The 22,570-nt window shown below is 40.6% G+C and overlaps 1 protein-coding gene across 10 annotated transcripts in view; it reads left to right on the top strand.

The window, feature by feature from the left end:
* The window catches only part of LOC137322774 (inositol polyphosphate-4-phosphatase type I A), a 179,046-nt gene that overhangs the window by 94,899 nt on the left and 61,577 nt on the right, over window positions 1–22,570 (top strand). For 9 of the 10 annotated variants that reach the window (XM_067985816.1, XM_067985819.1, XM_067985812.1 and 6 more), the window contains 8 exons: window positions 3,266–3,451; window positions 5,432–5,612; window positions 9,014–9,058; window positions 14,517–14,635; window positions 16,298–16,414; window positions 19,758–19,837; window positions 20,457–20,568; window positions 21,516–21,606. In XM_067985816.1, coding sequence (XP_067841917.1) covers window positions 5,507–5,612; window positions 9,014–9,058; window positions 14,517–14,635; window positions 16,298–16,414; window positions 19,758–19,837; window positions 20,457–20,568; window positions 21,516–21,606 — 670 coding nt within the window. In that variant the 5' untranslated portion in view covers window positions 3,266–3,451; window positions 5,432–5,506. The remainder of the gene's footprint in view (window positions 1–3,265; window positions 3,452–5,431; window positions 5,613–9,013; window positions 9,059–14,516; window positions 14,636–16,297; window positions 16,415–19,757; window positions 19,838–20,456; window positions 20,569–21,515; window positions 21,607–22,570) is intronic. The other variant, XM_067985813.1, reaches the window with a different exon arrangement.

Genomic DNA, 22,570 nt, shown 5'->3' with positions numbered 1-22,570 from the left:
TACTCTAAGTACGTAGTCAATAAAAGAGAGGATGACAAAAGGGAATACGCAGAGGCTAGGAAAGAAATCCAAAAAGCCATTAGGAAAGCAAGGAAGAACTACAAGATTAAATTATCAAGGGATATAAAAATAGATAGTAAAGTATTCTACAGACACATAAATAACAAAAGAAAAATCAGAATGGGGATAAGGCCATTAAGGGATGCACAAGATGAACTCCTAGGTAACGACAGCGAAATGGCAGAAATATTGACCAGTTACTTCGCCTCTGTGTTTACCAGGATGGGCAGGACATTAGAAGAAGAGATCGAAAAAGATATTGAAACATTTAAGATAGAAAGGGGGAAGATAATAAACTGGTCCGGATGTATTGCATCCACGAATATTAAATGAAGTCAGGGAGGTGATATCAGGCACTATTACATATATATAAAAATTCACTAGAAAAGGGAATAGTGCCGGAGGGCTGGCGGACAGCTAATATTATTCCTATATTTTAAAAGGGAGATATAACAAGTCCAGGGAACTATAGACCAATTAACTTAATGTTGTTGGTAGGAAAGATAATGGAATCTTTACTCAAAGATGTAATAGAAAGACATCAAGAGAACGAAAATATAATAAAGAATAGTCAGCAGGGATTTCAGAAGGGAAAGTCGTGCTTGACCAACCTTATTGAATTCTTTTAAGAAGTAACAGAGTAGGCAAGGGTAATGCAGTAGATGTAATATATTTGGATTTTCAAAAGGCCTTCGATAAGGTACCACATTGTAGGCTCATGGCTAAGGTCAGAGCATGTGGAGTCAAGGGACAGGTAGCAGAATGGATAGCAAGCTGACTACATAACTGAAAACAGAGTAGGGGTTAAGGGTAGCTACTCAGACTGGCAAAAGTGGGAAGTAATGTTCCACAGGGCACTGTTCAATTTACATTAACAATTTGGATTCTGGAATCAGAAGTACAATTTCAAAATTTGTAAATGACACCAAATTGGTGGGTGTAGTTAATACAAAGGAAGGGTTCGTCAAAATACAAGAGGACATTAATAAACTTGCAGAATGGCCGGGTAATTGACAAATGAATTTCAATATAGATAAGTGTGAGGTGGTGCATTTTGGTAGGAAGAATAAGGAGGCCACATACTGCTTGGATCGTAAGAGTCTGAACTGGATAGAGGAGCAAAGGGATGTCGGAGGGGTACAGATACACAAATCACTAGAAATAGCAAAGCAGGTTAATAAGGCCATAAAGACAAATCAAGCACTAGGGTTCATTTCTCGAGGGATAGAACTGAAAAGCAAACAAGTTATGTTAAACTTGTATAGAACCTTGGTTAGACCACACTTTGGAGTATTGTGCACAGTTGTGGTCTCTATATTATAGAAAAGATATAGATACATTGGAGAGGGTGCAATAAAGATTCACAAAGATGATACCAGAACTGAGAGGATATCCTTACCAGGAAAGGCTGAATCAGCTGGGGCTCTTTTTTCTCTGGAAAAGAGAAGGCTAAGGCATTACCTGATAGAGGTCTTTAGGATAATGATAGGGTAGACATAGAGAAAATGTTTCCACTTGTGGGGGAGTCCAGAATTAGAGGTCATAAATATAAAATAGTCGCTAATAAATCCAATAGGGAATTCAGGAGAAACTTCTTTACCCAGAGTGGTAAGAATGTGCCACAAGGAGTAGTTGAGGCAAATAGAATAGTTGCATTTAAGGGGAAGCTAGATAAGCACATGAGGGAGAAAGAAATAGAACGGTATCCTGATCGGGTTAGATGAAGTGTGGGAGGGAGGAGGCTCCTGTGGAGCATAAACGCCGGCATAGACCAGTTGGGAAGAATGGCCTGTTCCTGTGCTGTACTTTCAATGTAACTATAAGGCTAACTTTTCGCTCACCTTTCCACTGGTTACAGGATAAGCTGCGACTTACGCAAAGCCACATTTTTTAAGTAATTGCTCATAATGGTTTTGCAACTTTGTGGTATCTACATATGAGCAATTATTCTGGTGTTGCCACTAGTCTCTGAATCTACCTATGGTATAAATGGGTTGAATTCAAAACACAAGGAGCCAGATCATATCTCATAGAGCTACTTCCACTGGAAGTGGTTGTGATAATAATAATAGGTTTACGTCTTCTGAACTCTTGAAATGTCACTGCCTTGAAACACTTCTAAAGATTAGTTATGTTTGAGTTACATCGAGTCTATAGCACAGAAACAGTCCATTTGGCCCAACTGGTCTATGCCAGTGTTTATGCTTCACAGGAGCCTCCTCCCACCCCTCTTCTAACTCTATGAATGTACCCGTCTGTTTCTTTCTCCCTCATGTGCTTATCTAGCTTCCACTTAAATACAACTATGCTATTTGCCTCAACTTCTCCTTGTGGCACCATGTTCCACATTCTTACCACACTTTGGGTAAAGAAGTTTCTCCTGAATTCCCTATTGGATTTACTAGTGACTATTTTATATTTATGACCTCTCGTTTTGGACTCCTCCACAAGTGAAAACATCTTCTGTATGTCTTAATAATCCGGTATGACTGCATTTAAAACCTCCACACATGTTCGAGAAAAATATTTTGTTGTAAAGTTTAAGAAATTAATAATATGTTAGATCGAATATTCTGTGCAGTTTTGAAGGGTATGCACCCAAAGCATTGACTTTTCTCTCCACAGACTTGCTGTGTGTTTCCAGCTTTATCTGTTCGTGTTAAAGCAGAACGAGTGCTGGCTATCGAGACAAATCAGTAGAATACTGATTGGGGAATGTCATTCTGAAACAATATATACTAATCAGATGACATCTCAAGTACTGCGTCCACTTTTGGTTACTGAGACAAAATTGAGACATTCAGCCCTGAAGTAATATGAAGAGCTATAGGATTGATTTCTACCAACAGAGGATAGTTTGTATAACACTTTCGCCATCACACTGTTTATAACAACCTTGTTATCAGAGTGTAATCTCTGAATCATTATGAGCAATGCCAGGGGAGATCTGAGTATACATTTATATTCTAGCTAGTGGTGTTCCCTACACAGAAAAACAGCACCTGAGAGCTTTAGGATCGTACAGTCAGGCTTATGAAGTGTTGTGCTTTATCATGTCTGTAACAGAAATTACTTGGTTTGTTTATGGTCTATCAGCATCTGACTTTTTGCTAGGGCCTCTTGGTGTTTTTTTGTTTGCACTTTTTTTCACATGTTTTGTTTGTAATGCCTCCCAACTAATTTAACCAAATGCCTTCTCTTCTAGGTTCCTGTTTGGCAACATACCACAGGCAAGCTACCAGTACAATGTCATAACTGGACACTAGATGTGATGTCTAACTGTTGATATTTCCCTTTCTCCTTGGACTCTGCTTGGTGAAGTCAGTGGTTTGCTGTGTGGATATTCGCTAGCGTGAACCTGCCTCTTGTCCTTCTGTGACACCATTCATGGGTACGCCAGTCAAAATATTTTTTATATGGGGACGGAGGGGGAAACAGAGGGAGAGAACTGTGTACAGTTTTGGTCTCCTTATCTAAGGAAGGATATACTTGCCTTGGAGGTGGTGCAACGAAGACTCACTAGATTAATTCCTAAGATGAGAGAGTTGTCCTATGAAGACAAGTTGAGTAGAATGTGCCTATACTCTCTGGCGTTTAGAAGAATGAGTGGTGATATCCTTGAAACATAAAGATTCTGAGGGGGCTTGACAGGTTAGATGCTGAGAGGTTTTTTCCCCTGGCTGGAGAGTCTGGAATTAGAGGGCGTAGTCGCAGGATAAGAGGTCAGCCATTTAGGACTGAGATGAGGAGAAACTTCTTCACTCAGAGGGTTGTGAACCTGTGGTATTCTCCACCCTAGAGGGCTATGGATGGGAATTGTTGAGTATGTTCAAGGCTGAGATAGATAAATTTTTGGACTCGAGGGAATCAAAGGATATGGGGATCGGGCAGGAAAGTGGAGTTGAGGTTGAAGATCAGCCAAGATTTTATTGAATAGCGGAGCAGGCTCGAGGGGCCGTATGGCCTACTCCTATTTCTTATATTTTTAGAGACAGAGAGAGACTAACATCTCAAGATGATATTATTGCCATTCTTTTTCTGTTCATTAAATTAGATTCCTGGGACTTATGCTGGAGGTGCCAGTAGCATCTGAATTATTGAAGAATTTGTGGCAATGGTGTTAAACAATTTCATTCAATGGATTTAAATTTTGCTAATTTATCACGATTGTAATGTCAATCGTAGTTAATAAAGCAATAAGAATATATTGCTTAGCATTGAACAATATTAAAATCTTGTCATAATAATGAAATTGATGGATTTAATACTTTTTTGAAGTGTGAGGAAGATTCTAACCCACCCCCACCACCCTATTTGACGCCTCCCTTCAAACAATAAGCCGGAAATATTTGAGTTTTCCTCTTTTTAGACCTTCTCTGCCTCTTCTCAGGAAGGATAAGAGAAACAAGACCACAGATTATTGCAGAATCTCACTGCTGCTTTCTTTTTTTCTCTTCCCCATTACATATGCATACGCAGACACCCCTGCCCTTTCGGAGAGGAAAGGAACTGTTCAGCCAGCCATCCTTACCATTGCCAGTCATTGATTAGCCTGTTAGAAGAGACTTTCAGCCCATCCGCTTTCCCATTTCTCTCCCAGTCCAGCAAATGTTTACTCCAAAGTGAATAGAAAATGCAAATCGAGTAATTTTTTTGGCATATTTGAGAGTAATTTTGTTAATGGTTAATCCATTACTGAGATAAATCACCTATCAATTTTACAAGAAACAATGAGTAAATATAGGGAAACTGTTTCCACTGGCAGGGCAGTGAGTTACTATGATCCGGAAGCAGATTCATTAGTAACTTTCATAAGCGAATTGGATATATACTTGAAAAGGAAAAAATTGCAGGGCTATGGGGAAAGAGCAGTGGAGTGGGATTAATTGGATAGCTCCTTCAAGGAGCCAACACAAGCACAATGGGCTGAATTGCCTCCTTCTTAATGCTGAACCTACACATTTATCAATGACTAGTGTTGGAGGTTTGTCTTTTTCAAGGATAATTTTACTTTAGGGAGGTATGCTACTCCTGCCATCAGCAGAATCTCAAATATAAAGGATGTGATCTCTTGAATCCTGGCAGCACTGGAGATACACTTTTTTTGTGGGCTTCATGAACTGCCAGACTGTTGTGTGGAGCTGTTTCCATGCATCAGCGTGCTTTGCAAAGTCCACTGAGTTTTACACATTGGTCCCAACAGACTTATGGAGAGCGGCGCATAAAGGTATTGCCACTCTCCAAAGACCAGATATCAAAGGATCTTTAAGGAACAAGTCCCAGAAATGCAAAGCTTCACCCTGCACTGTCTGACTTTGTTTCAGAATTCCAAACCCCTAAAAACATCTTCTGTCTGCTTATTCACATAAAGGAAGGGAATTGCAGCTTGAATTCTTGAAGAGATTAAAAGACTGGCAAAAAGAAAAAAGATATTACTCATGAAAAAATGTCAACAAAGGAACAAAGTCCTCGGCACAGTATTAAAGCCAGGTCCATGCAGCGAGCTTCAACTTTTGATCTGTCTTCAGATATGTTAAGTTTATCTCTGGCAGGTGAGGAATTTCGCATACATTTGTATTGAAACCTGTTGCCTGGAAACATTTTTTTGAGCTCACTTTTTTGAAGCCACAGATAAAGCTTAGAGGCAATAAAACCAGTGTGTTGGAATAGCATTTGTGGGGACCTGTAAATACTATCAGAGTAGCCTGTCTAATTAGTAGTTGTTGGTTAGCTGACTGCCTGCTCTCCTTTGAAAACTGACCGCTTGCTCTCCTTTGAATGGCATGGTCCTGGCTTTGTTGCTTCTATTCCATGAAACTTTACTGGGACTATTTAGTGTTCTTGTTTGAACCCACTCTTCTAACATCAGAACACTTTTTTTTAAATATAGAAATACATTTGGGCTTTTAAAAGCTTGCATGTCACAGTTTTGAAAACCTAGTCAGGACATTTATGACTAATCTGGTCTTTTAATACATCTGATCTTGAGATATTGATGCTGTCCGGTCGCTGCAACCTAAGTTTGAAAGACCTTTCCTCCCTCCTCCAAAAAAAAATCCCAGTTTTAACGCAGCGTTTCCTTAGATTAACTAATCCAGTAAAGGTGAATAGGTTGAAAATCAGGGCATTTTTAATATTAGATGTGGTTGAATGGAGGCTGTTTTCTTATCCAGAAACTGCATGTGAAAGAATTGATAAATGAAGTGTTAAGCTATCTGTCTAATAATTTTATCAATGATTGCTGCAGTTTTCCTTGTGGGATGTTTGTCACATCTAGGACTGTATGGCTTGAAAATTTCTCTCACAATGGCAATGCTGTGCACGGAAAATAAAAGCCCTGTCGTAATTAAAGATGCTGAACTTACTGACTTAACTTGATGTGGAGATGCCGGTGATGGACTGGGGTGGACAAATGTAAGGAATCTTACAACACCAGGTTATAGTCCAACAAATTTATTTTAAAATCATAAGCTTTCGGAGATTATCCCCTTCGTCAGATGAATGAGTGAAAAGGTTCTCAAATCGTATATCTTATACTATGCTGGGACAGCATCACACCAATCAAAAGGTGTCGTTGTTATTCAAACAGGCCAGTCACGGAGAACAGCACGTCCCAGTACACTGGATATACATTGTGTCAATTACACAGGCAGGCAGAAAGAAACCCAAAATGGCAGAGAGAGAGAGAGAATATTAAAAAACATATAATTTTTTTCCCCCTTTTTGCTGGTGGGGTTACGTGTAGCATGACATGAACCCAAGATCCCGGTTGAGGCCGCCCTCATGGGTGCGGAACTTGGCTATCAACTTCTGCTCGACAATTTTGCGTTGTCGTGTGTCTCGAAGGCCGCCTTGGAGAACGCTTACCCGAAGATCGGTGGCTGAATGTCCTTGACTGCTAAAGTGTTCCCCGACTGGGAGGGAACCCTCCTGTCTGGCGATTGTTGCGCGGTGTCCGTTCATCCGTTGTCGCAGTGTCTGCATGGTCTCGCCAATGTACCATGCTCCGGGGCATCCTTTCCTGCAACGTATGAGGTAGACAACGTTGGCCGAGTCACAGGAGTATGAACCATGTACCTGGTGGGTGGTGTCCTCTCGTGTGATGGTGGTATCCGTGTCGATGATCTGATATGTCTTGCAGAGGTTGCCGTGGCAGGGTTGTGTGGTGTCGTGGACGCTGTTCTCCTGAAAACTGGGTAACTTGCTGCGAACGATGGTCTGTTTGAGGTTGGGTGGCTGTTTAAAGGCCGGCCTCAACCGGGATCTTGGGTTCATGTCACGGTACACGTAACCCCACCAGCAAAAAGGGGGAAAAAATTATATGTTTTTTAATATTCTCTCTCTCTCGCTCTCTCTCTGCCATTTTGGGTTTCTTTCTGCCTGCCTGTGTAATTGACACAATGTATATCCAGTGTACTGGGACGTGCTGTTCTCCGTGACTGGCCTGTTTGAATAACACCGACACCTTTTGATTGGTGTGATGCTGTCCCAGCATAGTATAAGATATGCGATTTGAGAACCTTTTCACTCATTCATCTGACGAAGGGGATAATCTCCGAAAGCTTATGATTTTAAAATAAATTTGTTGGACTATAACCTGGTGTTGTAAGATTCCTTACATTTGACTTAAACTTGGCACAGTTTCTCTCACACTACAACAAATGATTCAAGTCTTTTGACGAACATAGTAATTAAAGATTTTTGATCCTTGGTGGTGACTGAAGACTTTGCACCCAGTAAATTATTTCACTCTTAAGATATAATGCCAAATGGATAAGATTTGTTTTGTAATGGCGCAATCAGATTGCAGCTGTAAATTGTGGTTTTCTGACAGACTTGCTTCATTTGCAACACATTTTCAATTATAGCCTCACAACTCAATGACGTTTAATTTGATGGCTTAAACCTGCTATCCCCTTGTTGATGGGAAATCTGTATTTGGTGTTGACTTATGAAAGAGGCCTGGAAGAGCAGATCGTGTCTCGATCTCTCAACACCAATATACGATCTTAATCTTGTTCTCTACAAACGTATCTGTGCTTCTTTTGAATTAGTATCAATTTGTGCATTTGTGTTTCTTGCTTTTAAAATTGTTAGTCATGGGCTTAGCTTCAGTGAGCTTCAAACCCTTGTACTGAATCCACTGTATTTAATTTAGATTGGGCTATTCTTGGCCTTCCTTTGAGATTTTCATCAAAAATTAACTTTTGAGTTCATTTCTTTCCCAAGGAATTACGACGTCCTACTTTTTTTTTCCCCTTTTTATCCCAGAGTTCAAACACAGATTTCATTGTGTTGGCATCTTCAGAGCTCTGTCTTACTGCATCAATATAATAGAAGATTTCTATAAATCTACACATTTGAGGACAAAACTTTAACTAACTCCATCACATTGCTTGATGGATTATGTCACAAAATGATACAGCATAGGAGGAGGCCATTCGGCCCATCGTGCCTCTGCCGGCTCTTTGAAAGAGCTATCCAATTAGTCCCAATCCTCTGCTCCTTCCCCATTTTTTCTGACTGTAATTTATCTCTATATACCTCACTTATCCTCCTTAAACCGCTGATTTGGAGCCTTTACATTAAGCTTTGGCAATACTGCTAGCTGCCTTTATTGAAAGAACAGAGGTCTGGTCTGTGTTATGCAAATCTTGCACATTGTAGGACAGCAGGAACTTCACAAAGACTCTGGCAAGACTCTAGCATTAAATTCTTGCCAAACCATTGTCCCGGTGATTTGCTCCCATTGGGTGCTGGGCTTATCGTAACTACAAATTGTATTCGTGATTCGATTTAAGATTTTAAAAACTTTGATAATACAGAATACTTCTAAACCTGGTGATTATGATTATTAATTTGAAGATTCTGGATGTAAAACTTTGATTTGATTTGCATTATTCTTTGGTATTACGAAGTAATAATCTACTGACGAATCTGTCTTCTTTTCTAGCTAACAGCCAGGATCCAGATGAACCCATTTTGGAATTTAGTTTAGGTGGGTAGGAGACCAGTTTCCTTCATTATCTAGTAAATGTACTTGCTTCTTTTTAAAGCAATTAAATCTCTGTACTTCTCTCTTCTCCCCTCACTGTTTCTCTTTGTTCAGGTCTAGTTAGGCATATACGTCCTACGCACAGGAGGGTGGATGGACACACGTGCAAGCTGCTCTTAAGCCTCTTTTAATGAAAAGCTGGAGGTGCATTAGGCAAGCCTGATGGTTTCCTTTCCCCATCGAGAGGCCCTCCTTCCTTTCCCACAGCAACACAATCAAAATCAGGAGTTTAGCATAGCGAGAGAAAAAGGCTGGGTTGCTTCATTCTATGGCACTGAAAGTTGGTGCTCCAATGTACACTTTTACCACATTGCCACATTTAATAATTCTCCTTAAAAAGTGTGCATGTTTACCAATTCATTGTTATAACTTTGTGGAATATAAATCTGACATTGAGTTTTGTGATCTTTTGAATTATTGCACATCTAATTTGTTCTAATTCACTTTGCAGTATTTAGCAATCTCTATTTAAAGTTAATATAGATAATATTGGAAATACACAGCAGGTACATCAGCAGCTGAAAAGAAGACAAGCCAATATTTTGGGTGTCGACCCTTTGTTGGGGTCTGTTTAATGACGAACAATTAATATGGTAATTTTTGACAAGTTTCCTGAGATTTACTATCTGCGTGTCAAATGAGTTATCATTGTTTATGCTTGTGCTTTTCAGCATACTCATGCAAAGGATAGCAGGAGGAAGCATGTGATCTCTAAGATTTGCATGTTGTAGGATGAAAGGAGTAAACTGATACGGATTAGATATAGATTTTATTTGTGTAACATATTCATGATCAAACTATTACATTAAAAATGAAAGAAATGAGGATAATGGGTGGGTGAAAATTAAATAAAGTTTGAACAGAGAAGCAAAGGCCACACTGGTTAATCGGGAGGCTGCTACAGACCTGGCAGGAAGAGATTAGCAAGAGGTCAGAGAAAAGTGAGATAAGGGAATGCACTACAAGATTGGGAGATAGTGGTCCATAGAATCACAGAAATTTGCAACACAGAAAGGAGGCTATTTGGCCCATTGTGTTTGTGCCCGTTCTTTGCTATAGCAATCTAATACCAAACTCATTGCCTCCACGTGCTCACCATCCTCTTTTTAAATATTTATCCAATTTTCCCAGGGTCATAAGGAACTTTTTTTTTAAAAGTGGCTGGCAGTGTGTACTACAAAGAGAAAACTCACACGGCTAGAGCTTTGCACTTTGAGGACCAGGTAGAAGGACTACTGTAGAGAATAGGAACAGAACCAGTGGTGGTGGTTCATTTGGAGTTAACAACATAGAAAGCAGTCATATAGATGTGCACATGTGAGGATCACCTCAAAACCTAACAGGAGATGAAGTATGCCTGAGAACATTGTGTTTGGTAAAGAAATATCAGTTCATTCGGAAAATAGAGGATATAAACAATGGCTGGCCAACTGATGTAACAAAAATGAAGCTGTCTCCTAAGTAACTACTGTTTTCAGATAGTAGGGAATGATTTAGAAAAGAAGGTCTGCACCTTAACAGAGCAGGAACCATGAGACCAGCAAGGAACATAGAGGTAACTAGAGGTAAAGCATTTAAACTAGACCAGGGTGAAGAGGAAGGCAGAGAGGTAACTGGATGCCATATGAAAATGATGTAAGAACTGATGGCTTATAGAATGTTGATAGTGATGTAGTGGTGGATGCATAAGTGTGGAGATCAGAGAAGCATGTAGCAAAAACAGTGCAGTTATAATGGGAAATTTTAATTTTCATAGACTTGGAGAAGCAGAACAGCTCGAGTAGTAACGGCAGTGATTTTCTAGAATGTATTTGGGACAGTTTTCTAGGGCAATATGTTTCAGAACCGACAAAGGAACAGGCCATATTAGATTTCATGATGTGTAACGAACCAGAATTAGTTACCAATCTGACAGTAAGGGAACATCTTGCAAACAATGACCATATATAATTGAATTTGATTTTAGGTTTGAGGGAGAAGGGAGAGTTTCAAACCAAGGTTTTAAATTTAAGTACGGCAAACTTCGAAAGAATGAGCAGGAGCATACAAGTTTCTAGGCTAGATTGAAACTAGACTGAACTGTTAATGGGTGAACCTACAGACAAACAGTGGGAAGTATTCAAGTAAGTATTTGCTACGATACCAACCTAGTACATACCCCTGAAAGACAAAAAAAAGTCACCTGTGTAGCTAAGCAACCCATGGTCAACAAATGAGGTAAGAGACAGTACATGCTAAAAGAAAAGCCGTACACAAATGCAAGGATAAGTGGAAATCATGCAGACTGGGATAGCTATAAAAAGGAAATAAGCGAAAGTAACGGAATTGGCAAATGAATTTCAATATAGATAAGTGTGAGGTGGTATATTTTGGTAGGAATAATGAGGCCACATACTCATGGGGAAACAAAGTGTGTAAACGGGCTAGAGGAGCAGAGGGATTAGGGATATAGATACACAAATCATTAAAAGTAGTGACGCAGGTTAATAAGACCATCTTTAAAAAAGCAAACCAAGCATTAGGGTTCATTTCTAGAGGGATAGAATTGAAAAGCAGAGAAATTATGCTAAACTTGTACAGAAATTTACTAACTTGATTGAATTTTTTGAGGAGGTAACAAGGAGGGTCAATGAGGGTAACGTATTTGATGTAGTGCACGTGGATTTTATCAAGGCTTTTGACAAGGTCCCACATGGCAGACTGGTCTAAAAGTAAAAACCCATGGGATCCAAGGGAAAATGGCTAGTTGGATCCAAAATTGGATAAGTGGCAGAAAGCAAAGGGTAATGATTGATGGGTGCTTTTGCGACTGGAAGGCTGTTTCCAATGGGGTTCCGCAAGGCTCAGTACTAGGACCCTTGCTTTTTGCGGTATATAGTAATGATTTGGACTTGAATGTGGGGGGTTTGATCAAGTAGTTTGCAGATGATACAAAAATTGGCTGTGTGGTTGATAGTGAGGAGGAAAGCTGTAGACTGCAGGAAGATATCAATGGACTGGTCAGGTAGGCAGAAAAGATGCAAATGGAATTCATTTCAGAGAAGTGTGAAGTAATGCATTTGGGGAGGGCAAACAAGGTAAGGGAGTACACAATAAATGAGGGGATACTGAGAGGTGTAGAGGAACAAAGGAACCTTGGAATGCATGTGCACAGATCCCTGAAGGTAGCAGGACAGGTAGATAAGGTATTTTAAAAAGCCATACGGGATGCTTTCCTTTATTAGCCGAGGCATAGAATATAATAGCAAGGAGGTTATGCTGGAACTCTATAAAACATTGGTTAGGCCACAGCTTGAGTACTGCATACAGTTCTGGTCACCACATTACAGGAAAGATGTGATTGCACTAGAGAGGGTACTACAGAGGAGATTTAAGAGGATGTTGCCAGAGCTGGAGAATTTTAGTTATAGGAAAAGATTGGATAGGCTGGGGTTGTTTTCTTTGGAACAAACGAGGCTAAGGGGAGATTTAATTGAGGTATATAAAATTATGATGGGACGCGATAGCGTGGATAGAGAGGTCCTATTTCCCTTAGCAGAGGGGTCAGTGACCAGGGGGCATAGATTTAAAGTAATTGGTAGAAGGATTAGAGGGGAGCTGAGGAGAAATTTTTTCACTCAGAGGGTGGTGGGGGTCTGGAACTCATTGCCTGAAAGGATGGTAGAGGCAGAAACCCTCAACTCATTAAATAAGTACTTGGATGTGCACTTGAAGTGCGGTAACCTACAAGGCTACGGACCAAGTGCTGGGTATGGGATTAAGCTGGATAGCTCTTTTTCAGCTGGCATGGACATGATGGGCTGAATGGCGGCCTCCTGGGCCGAAACTTGCTATGATTCTATGAACCTTGGTTAGACCACACTTGTTCTACTGCGAACAGTTCTGGTCTCCACACTATGAAAAGGATATATAGGCACTAGAGAAGGTGCAAAAAAGATTTACTAGGATGATACCAGAAATGAGAGATTATACCTATCGGGAAAGATTGAACAGGCTGGGGCCTCTTTTCTCTAGAAAAGAGAAGACTGAGGGGTGACTTGATAGAGGTCTTTAAGATTATGAAAGGGTTTGATAGGGTAGACGTAGAGAAGATGTTTCCACTTGTGGGGGAGACCAGAACTAAGGGCCATAAATATAAGGTAGTCACTAACAAATCCAATAGGGAATTCAGGAGAAACTTCTTTATCCAGACAGTGGTTAGAATGTGGCACTTGCTACCACGAGGAGTAGTTGAGGCGACTGGCATAGATGCATTTAAGGAGAAGCTATATAAACATGTGAAGGAGAAGGGAATAAAAGGATATATTGATAAGGTTGGATAAAGAAGGGTGGCAGGAGGCTCACGTGGAGCATAAACACTGGCATGCACATGTTGGGCCGAATGGCCTGTTTCTGTGCTGCATGTTCTTTGTAATTCTTTGTAATGAGGAGTAAAAGGGGACTATGAAAAAAACTTGCAAGGGATATCAAGGCTATCAACAAAGTTTTTATAAATATATTGAGAAAAAGAGTGATAAAGGGGGAATGTGAGCTCATTGAAGACACGTGCTGGCGAGACAATAAGGAAATGGCAGACTTTTTCAATGAGAGCTTTGAATCTGTTTTCAGAGCAAAAAAATACCAGTGGTGCAAGGGCACCTAAATATAAAAATGTTAAGGGGAGGAACTCATTAGTGATATAGTAAAGAATATTGTAATGGATAAAATAATGGGACTTAAGACAGACAGAAATCTAGGACCTGATTGTTTCCACCTTAGTGTATTAAAAGAAATAGGTGAGGAAATTGCTGATGTGTTTACCAAAGTACTCTAGATTCAGGAATTGTGCCTTTGGATTGAAAAATTGCAAATGTCACTCCATTATTTAAGAATGGAGGGAGGGAGAAACCAGGTAACTACATATCAATCAGTTGTGGGGATGTTACTGGAATCTATCATCAGATACAGAGTGACTGAGCACTTGGAAAAGTATGAGCTGATCAGAGAGATGCTAGGTCATTTAAAATTTTCAAGACCAAGCCTTAGATTTTTGTTAGGTAAGGGTATCAAGGGATGTGGCGCATCGGCGTCTAAATGGAGTTGAGGTACAAATTAGCCGTGATGTTATTGAACAGCAGTACAGGCTTGAGCAGCTGAATGGCCTACTGATGTTCCTCATTAGTTACTTTCCGGTATCTCTGTTGTCCAGAGGATATACTAGATGTATTTTAAACAGGGCATATAATGGACATATTTTAATTTTTTTTTTAAATAGTTCCCATAGTATTTTCGAAGTCATGTCGACTACTGTTCCATTAATAAAGCCAACATTAAAATTTAAAAATCATTAAAAATTCCAAACACTGCTGTTTTGAATATTAATGGAAAAAAATAATGGCTTTGTTTGTTTCTGCTGCTATAGCTTGCAGTGAATTGATCACTCCCTCCTTGGATCGGAAGCCTAATAGTTTTGTAGCAGTAAGCGTGACAACCCCTCCACAAGCCTTCTGGACAAAACATGTACAAACTGAGATTATAGAGGTGAGTTCAGCCATCTGATACGATGTGTTGATCTTTTATATGATTTTCACTTACATGCACAGAGTTAGAGAATTCATAGTACAGAAACAGGCTGATGTTTATGTTCCACACAAGCCTCCTCCCACTCTATTTACTTCATCTCGCCTCTTCCACATATCCTATTCTTTTCTCCCTAATGTACTTATCTAACTTCCCCTTAAATGTATCTATGATAGTCACCTCAACCACTCCATGTGGCAACGAGTTCCACATTCTCATCAGTCTGAGTAAAGAAGATTCTCCCTGAATTCCTTATTGGATTTATTAGTGACTGTCTTATATTTATGGTACCCAATTTTGGCAACATGTTCTCTACGGTCTACCCAATCAAACCCCTTCATAATTTTAAAGACCTCTATCAGGTCACCTCTCAGACTTCTCTTTTCTGGAGAAAAGAGCCCCAGCCTCTTTAGTCTTTCCTGATAGTTGTACCCTCTTAGTTCTGGTATCATCTTTGTATATCTTTTTTGCACTTTCTCCAGTGCTTGTAGTTTTTTTAAAGTTTGCACGTTTTTCCCACTTGCGCATGTTAGAAAAATTGATATTTCCATTCGCAATAAAAACTACTACAGTCACATTTATTCTACCAGACTTCAATCCTTCAATCAGTGATGTATAACATGCCTATTGCTGAATGCATTCTGATATGAACTAGGAAGAATAAACTTCTTATATTACACATGTCCTCTTCATCACAAAGACCACCTACTTCCACCTCTGTAACCCTCCGCCCCTGCCTCAGCCCATCTGCTGCTGAAACTTTCATCCGTGTCTTTGTCACCTCCAGACTCAACTATTCCAATGCTGTCCCTGGTCTCCCCCACGCTCTATAAACTTCAGCTTATCCAAAACTCTGCTGCCTATATTCTATCCTGCTCATCCATCAGTCCTGTCTTGCTGACCTATATTGGCTCCCAGTAACATCTCTAATTTAAAATTCTCATACCTGTGTTCAAATCCCTTCATGGCCTTGCCCATCCCCATCTCTCTAACCTCCTCCAGCTCTACAGAACCCTCAGATCTCTCCCTTCCTCTGAATCTGGCTTGCACATTCCTTTGCCCCATATTGGCAGCAGTGCTTTCAGCTGCCTAGGTCCCAAGCTATGGAATTCCCTCCATAAACGCCTCTACCTCTCCACTTGCCTCTCCTCCTTTAAGACCCTCCTTGAAACCCACCTCTTTGATAGAGATTTTGGTTACTCCTAATATCTGTCCTTTGGCTGGCATCCATTTTTGTCTGACTACGCCTCTGAAATGCCTTTGGATGTTTTTCTACGTTAAAAGCACTATTTAAATGCAAGTTGTTATAAGTTAGGTAAACGGACAAGAGAATTACAAATTTAACGTTGGTGAAAGTAAATTTAAAACAATTACATGTATTACAAAAAAATGTCTTTATTCAGAGGATGATGGTAGTTTATTAAAAACTACCAGGTAAGGTAGAGGATGTTAGGCTGAGGTACAAGTGGGATGAGCACAGCTGGGCTAGGGGAGGGCAAAATCATTCATAGCAGAGCTTTAATTAGCTGAATGGGCCTCTTCTAGTGCTTTACTATTTATGTTCTAGAGGCAAGACATTGTCTTTAGAATTAATGTATTAACTGTTAGCCCCTTTCCTTGCAGGGTACCAACAATCCCATATTTCTAAGCAGCGTTGCATTTTTCCAGGATTCTCTCATTAATCAAATGACGCAAATTAAACTTTCAGTGTATGATGTCAAGGACAGATCTCAGGGAACTGTAAGTGCTACAATATTTGACTCTTTGTATGCGTAGAACTGCTGTTAATATAAAAGCTTCTAAAATCAGATCAAACAACTAGAACATAATTGCAATTCAGCTCACCTTTCTACCTCTGGTATATTACATAGAGTTTACAGCACATTATCAGGCAATTCGGCCCAATTGGTCTATGCTGGTATTTATGCTCCACATGAACCTTTTTCCAACCACGCTTCATCTAACCCTATCAGCATATCCTTCTAATCCTTTCTCCCTCATGTGTTTATCTAGCTTCCCCTTAAATGCATCTATGCTATTCGCCTCAACTACTGCTTGTGGCAGTGAGTCCCACATTCTTACCACTCTTTGGGTTAAGAAGTTTCACCTGAATTGCCTATTAGTTTTATTGGTGACTATCATATATTTATGGCCCCTAGTTTTGGACTCCCCACAATGGAAATATTTTCTCTACGTCTACTCTATCCAACCCCTTCATAATTTTAAAGACCTCTATTAGGTCACCCGTCAGCATTCTCTTTTCTATGGTGCTTTTGGATTGGGGGAAGGTAACTCTACGGGTTTGTACCATTAATGCCTTTATCGCCTCTAGAATTAATTTCTGGAATATCCTCCTCGCCGACCTCCCCTCAACTTTCACAAACTCCAGTTAATCCAGAACTCTGTCCCAGGTCCTTTCTCACAAACACTGTCACGTTTGCATCACCCACCAAACTTCACCACCTTCCTGTTCTCCAGTACCACTGACTTCAAGGTAATTTTCACATCCCTCCATAGTCTTATCCCACCTTATCTGAGTGATCTCCAGGCTTATATTCCAGCCTGTACCCTCCATTCCTCCAGCTCTGGCTTACTTCCTTTCTTTTAAAAGTTCTTGTGTATCTATAATCTAGGGGTGTAACAATAACACTCTCCCGTGGCCTGGATCAGATAGTCATCTCTTTCACACCTCTCAAAAGGCAAACCAAACAAACACTTGGTGAGGCAAGGCTTTACTTGAATCATTAAGCTGCTTTATTTCTCAGCATTTGAACACAAAGAGCAACAGTTTATGATCAAATTAACTTGTTTCAATCAATTCAACTTATTTTAACATCATGATTTTTTAAAAAATGAATACGCTATGCATCCCCAATTGGCATCTTCGTTGACTTAAACGAGATGTCTTCTAACTATCCTCCAGCATTCCTGGCCTTGTCACTTCAGTGAAGGCCCTTACATGAAGTTTTTGTACCATTCTCACAGGAAGTTAGTTTGGTTCATGACCCCTCGTCCTGTCAAGGGGTTGGCCAGAGAGCTGCTAATCAAACCTCCTCTCCTGCCCCCCTCCCATTGCCCTTTGCATGAAGCTAGTTTCAATGGGAAAGGACATTCCATCCCCCTTTGGTTCTGAATCTTTTTTGGGAGCCTCTGGGATAAGATAATTACTCTCCTATTGTTCCCAAATCCTTTCGGTGGAAAAATGGTCAAAAAGTCTAGAAATGTGGCAATGCCTTTGATACAGTGTATCATAACTTCAACACTTGTCAATCCAGTCTTGTACTCAGCCTCCAATTTACAGAATATAACCTGTGCAATATTCCCAGATAAAATCTGTGTTTTCACCTTACACGGTACATAGGAACAGGAGTCTGCTATTCAGCCCCTCGAGCCTGTTCTGCCATTCAGTGAGATCATGGCTGATTTGTATCCTACCTTCATTACCCGTCTTGCCTCCATATCCCTTAATACCCTTGGCTGGAAAGAATCTGTCGATCGCATGGGTAGATAGAGAGAAACTTTTTCCGCTGTGGGGGAGCCTAGGACAAGGGGACATAACGTTAAAACCGAGCCAGGCCATTCAGGAGAAAAGTTAGGAAACGCTTCTTCACAAAGTGTGGAACACTCTCCCACAAAATGCAATAGATACTAGCTCAATTAATAATTTATCATAACTCCTTATTTCTAAAGCCCATTCACAGAGTAATAAATGTGTCACCTGTGGAATTCTCTACCACAGAAGGCAGTGGAGGCCAACTCGTTAGATGTATTCAAGAAGGAGATTAGATATATTTCTTAATGCTAAAGGGATCAAGGGATATGGGGGAAAAAGCAGGACCAGGGTACTGAGTTAGACGATCAGCCATGAACGTTTTGAATGGCGGAGCAGGGCCGAATGGCCGACTCTTGCTCCTATTTTCTATGTTGATCTGTATCTGTAATTGGTGGTAATTCTAATTAGTACCAATCAGGGAGTTCAGGCAGAGCTATTTTTTTGAAAACTGAAATACCATTTTATGAATCTTGAGTTGGATTTTACGTGCATACGATTTATCCATCTCTTTGCTCAGCTTACTGCTAACCTTGCAATCAGATTGCTGCTTTGCTTTAGTGATGTCCTTGTACAAAACTATTCAATTTCAGCAGAGCATCAGAAATATTGATTGCAAGCTTTGAGTCTCATTCTGTACCTACTGGGGCAGATCACCACACTCCCTCCCCCGGAGCAGACTTCAGGCGGCTGGCTGGTGGATAGTCCTGGTGGGAGGCTCGATCCACTTTAATGGCCATGCCTTGTTAGCATCGGAACGGCCAGAGATCGAGCAGTCCAGGGCAGCCGCCATTTGCCAAGATATCAAGGTGGCCCAGCCAGCCTCTGGGCCTGAAGAAAGTAGGTCTGTGTTGGGGGTTCCGATCTCTGGAAGGGGTGGGTAGCCGGAGTGGCAGCAGTAGGCTGGCTCTGTGGAGCTAGGAGAAGCACTCCTGCTCCTCCCTGACCCTACAAAAATAGAGGTACTTAACATTGGGCTCCTCTCCAGCTGGGCGGCCTGCTGATACTGGTTGGAACATGCAAGGCGTCAGGGGAAAATTTGCTGTGGCCACAGCGACGGCAGGAACAGGGAGCTGGTCATTCCCCCACCATTTTTGGCACACCGCCGATCCATTTCCTCTGGGCAGAATGCCAGAAAATTAAGCCCACTGTCTCCTACATCAGCTTCCAGCTCACTCTTGAAATCGAATCAGTGTCCAATTCAGATGGATAGCCATTAAGGCCAGTGGAGTTTTAAGAATCATGTTCAAGTTCCTGGTTTTGCTTCATTGAGGTTTTTGTGTTCTGAAACAAGACTGTGTGTTTCCATTCTGTTCTGCTTTCTGAAGCTGACATTTGGTCCACCAGAATTGCTTCTCTCTGTCCCCCCCCCCTCCATAAAGGCATTGACCATTCCAAAGCTGACAGTCCAAATGCTCGTCCCCAGTGGTGAATAGTATAGGCTAGTTCAGGATTATGCTCAACTTAGGGTAAAAATATACAATCTAAGAGACTTGATTTATTCAATGAATTTTTTTTCGTGTTATTTTCCAGATGTATCTGTTGGGTTTTGCAACGTACACGGTAAAGGATTTGCTGAAAGAAAAGAATCACAGATTGCATCTAACACTGCGGTCAGTAATTTGCCTTCTATGTGAATGGTAATGAAATAGATGTACAGATTCATAGAATCATATAGCACAGAAGGATGCCATTTGGCCCAACATGCTTGTGCCAGCTCTTCGAAAGAGTTATCCAATTACTCCCATTCCCCTGCTTTTTTCCTGTAACCCTGCAAATTTTTCCTGTTCAAGAGGGAGGAGGCTCATAAGGAGCATAAACGCTGGCATACGCCAGTTGGGCCGAATGGTCTGTTTCTCTGCTGTGGTTTCGATGTAACTCAATATATATATATCCAATTCCCTTCTGAAAGTTACTGTTAAATCTGCTTCCACCCCAATTTCAGGCAATGCATTTCAGATCATAACAGCTCGCTGCGTTTTTTTAAAAAAAATCTCCTCATCGCCTGTCTGGTTCTTTTGCCAATTACCTTAAATCTATGTCCTCTGGGTACCGACCCTCCTGCCAGTAGAAACATTTCCAGTGCAACCATCAAAAATACATAAACATGACCGGTTTTGATGAAAATTTAGACAAACCAAAATTCAACCTAGTGAGGCTTTCTGTTACTTCCCTTCTTTCTCCCTACCACTTCACTTCGTTGCTTTTAAATTTCAATATATTTTACTGCAGGTCTGCTGAAAATGAACGTGTGGGTAATATCACTGTGATAGCGTGGCAGATGGAAGACAAAGTCGAAAACAAAATTCCTGTGAGCAGATCACCTGACACAATTAATGGAAGGGTAAATATTCTAGCCCGGTGTCTCAATTATTTGAAAACAATGCAACTGAGTTTGTCAGTTCAGATTATTTCGCTCATCAGCCAGGATAAGACAAGTCAGTCAAAGGAAAACTATCCTGCCTGCAAACCAAGCTCTCTGTTGCTTGATTTAAAGTGGCATTGATTGCAGCATGAAGAAATCTACAGCTTTGATTGTCTCATGCTCCTGTCTGCAGACAGATAATCTACATCTGTATGTACATCAGATGATTCATTCGTGGGAAAGCATAGCATGTTCTTTATTTTATATTATTCAAAGACCAGCAACTTTGATTTAAAGAAGTGAATCTAATTGTAACTTTCATATATTGTGAAATAAAGCAACTTAATGATTCATGACAAGCCTCAACTCACTCAAGCGTTTGTTAGGTCTGCCTTCAAAAAGATTAAAGATGCACATGTACAAAAGCCACAAATCTCCAGTGCAGGTTACAAGGAGATGCTATCATGTCCCTGAGTTACACTGTTGTACCAGTAAATATAGTGGAACAGGAACCCACTCCCATAAAAGTAAGCTGCTCAGACCACTTATGGGTGTGGCTGACACCACTGAAGCTGAGAAGGTATCTATGGCAGACCTGAATTTGTAATGGTTTTCATGGGCTCCAAGGAGAAAGGATCAACCAGACTTTCCAGTCCTAATTGTTATCGCTCCTGCAAAGTGTACATGTCTGTTCGTTGGAGGAGGGCAGGATCAGACTTGGCTGTGATGTACCCCCTCAGTTGAATAGCCTACTAATGCATACTATATAGGTGCTCTCAGTATTCCAGGAGGGCTGCCAGCACTAATGGTACTGTACCCTTAGAAAGGGGCACTGTCTGCAGCAGAAGAGGGGAGAAATTTGGAATAAAGTTTTAATTGTGAAAGAGTATTGATGGCTTAATTTTTTTTCCTATGTAACGTTCTAGACTGTTTTGCCGGTCGATGAAAGTTTAACAGAATCTTTGAGCATTCGTTCAAAGCACTCTTCACTGAAGAAAGATGCACTATTAAAATCAGGTAAATCATGTTAAAGTGCCTAAATTTATAGACTTCGAGTCTTCCACCTTCCAGTTGAATTCTGTGATGTTGTACTCTGTTTAGACTCGTCTGTGACGTGGTTCTCCTCGTTTCCAAAACCTAGAATGAGCTCGATGTCAGTCCAGTTTTTACCCATGATTTGTGTTTTTTTTTATCCCAGCTGAACAAGGGTTTCATTCTCAGGGCTGCATGTTACTCACCAATTCTCAACCTGTCCACTTGATGGACTGCCTTGTAGTAATGGAACATTCCACCTTGGAGAACTAATGGCTCTCTCCTCCTAGCACAAATACAGCTCTTGTTGCTCATTCACACCCTCGAGGAGAAGTCTAACTGTGGGAGTATGGTCGCTTTCTAGTTGAGGGAGGTGAAAAGGCCTGTGTTCTGGAGGAGGAAGCAGGCGATCTCTTATACTAAGTAGGCATGGGCCAGCAACTCCAGTGTTCCTCGTGAGGGGATCAAAATGTCCACTGTATCATGAGTTTTCCTCCATTTCATTTGTGTCGATTCAGCTCTAGACAGCTAACACTGCATTTTTCCTGTGAGCTCTTAACCACTGGGGTTATGTTGGAACTGCTAATAGTCATTTCACCTTTATCAATTATCTACTCTGAGTAGGAATAATGTTTTTACCATTTCAACCTTAAAGTATGAAGATTGTCTAGTCTGAGACTCTCCTTCATATCAGTGACCTCCTCCATTCATCATCCAACTGTATCAACCCTGTTAATGATTCCACTTTGCACTCCTTAACTTTCAACAGACTATTTGCCTCAGTACACACAACCTCCAGTCCTCCTAGTGTAATGGTTAGACATTTACATCTTGATTTCCTCCATGCCTTTGTTTATTTTATTGCTTCAAAGAAAGTTTCTTCAGATGTCTCACAAATGTCACTATTAACCAGCATCCTTAGTACTACTTCACCTATTAATGGCTGTAC

Source organism: Heptranchias perlo, chromosome 6 (genome assembly GCF_035084215.1).
Source record: "Heptranchias perlo isolate sHepPer1 chromosome 6, sHepPer1.hap1, whole genome shotgun sequence".
NCBI lineage: Eukaryota > Metazoa > Chordata > Chondrichthyes > Hexanchiformes > Hexanchidae > Heptranchias > Heptranchias perlo.
The sequence above is the reverse complement of the archived record's forward strand: the minus strand, read 5'-3'. Positions and strand labels throughout refer to the sequence as shown.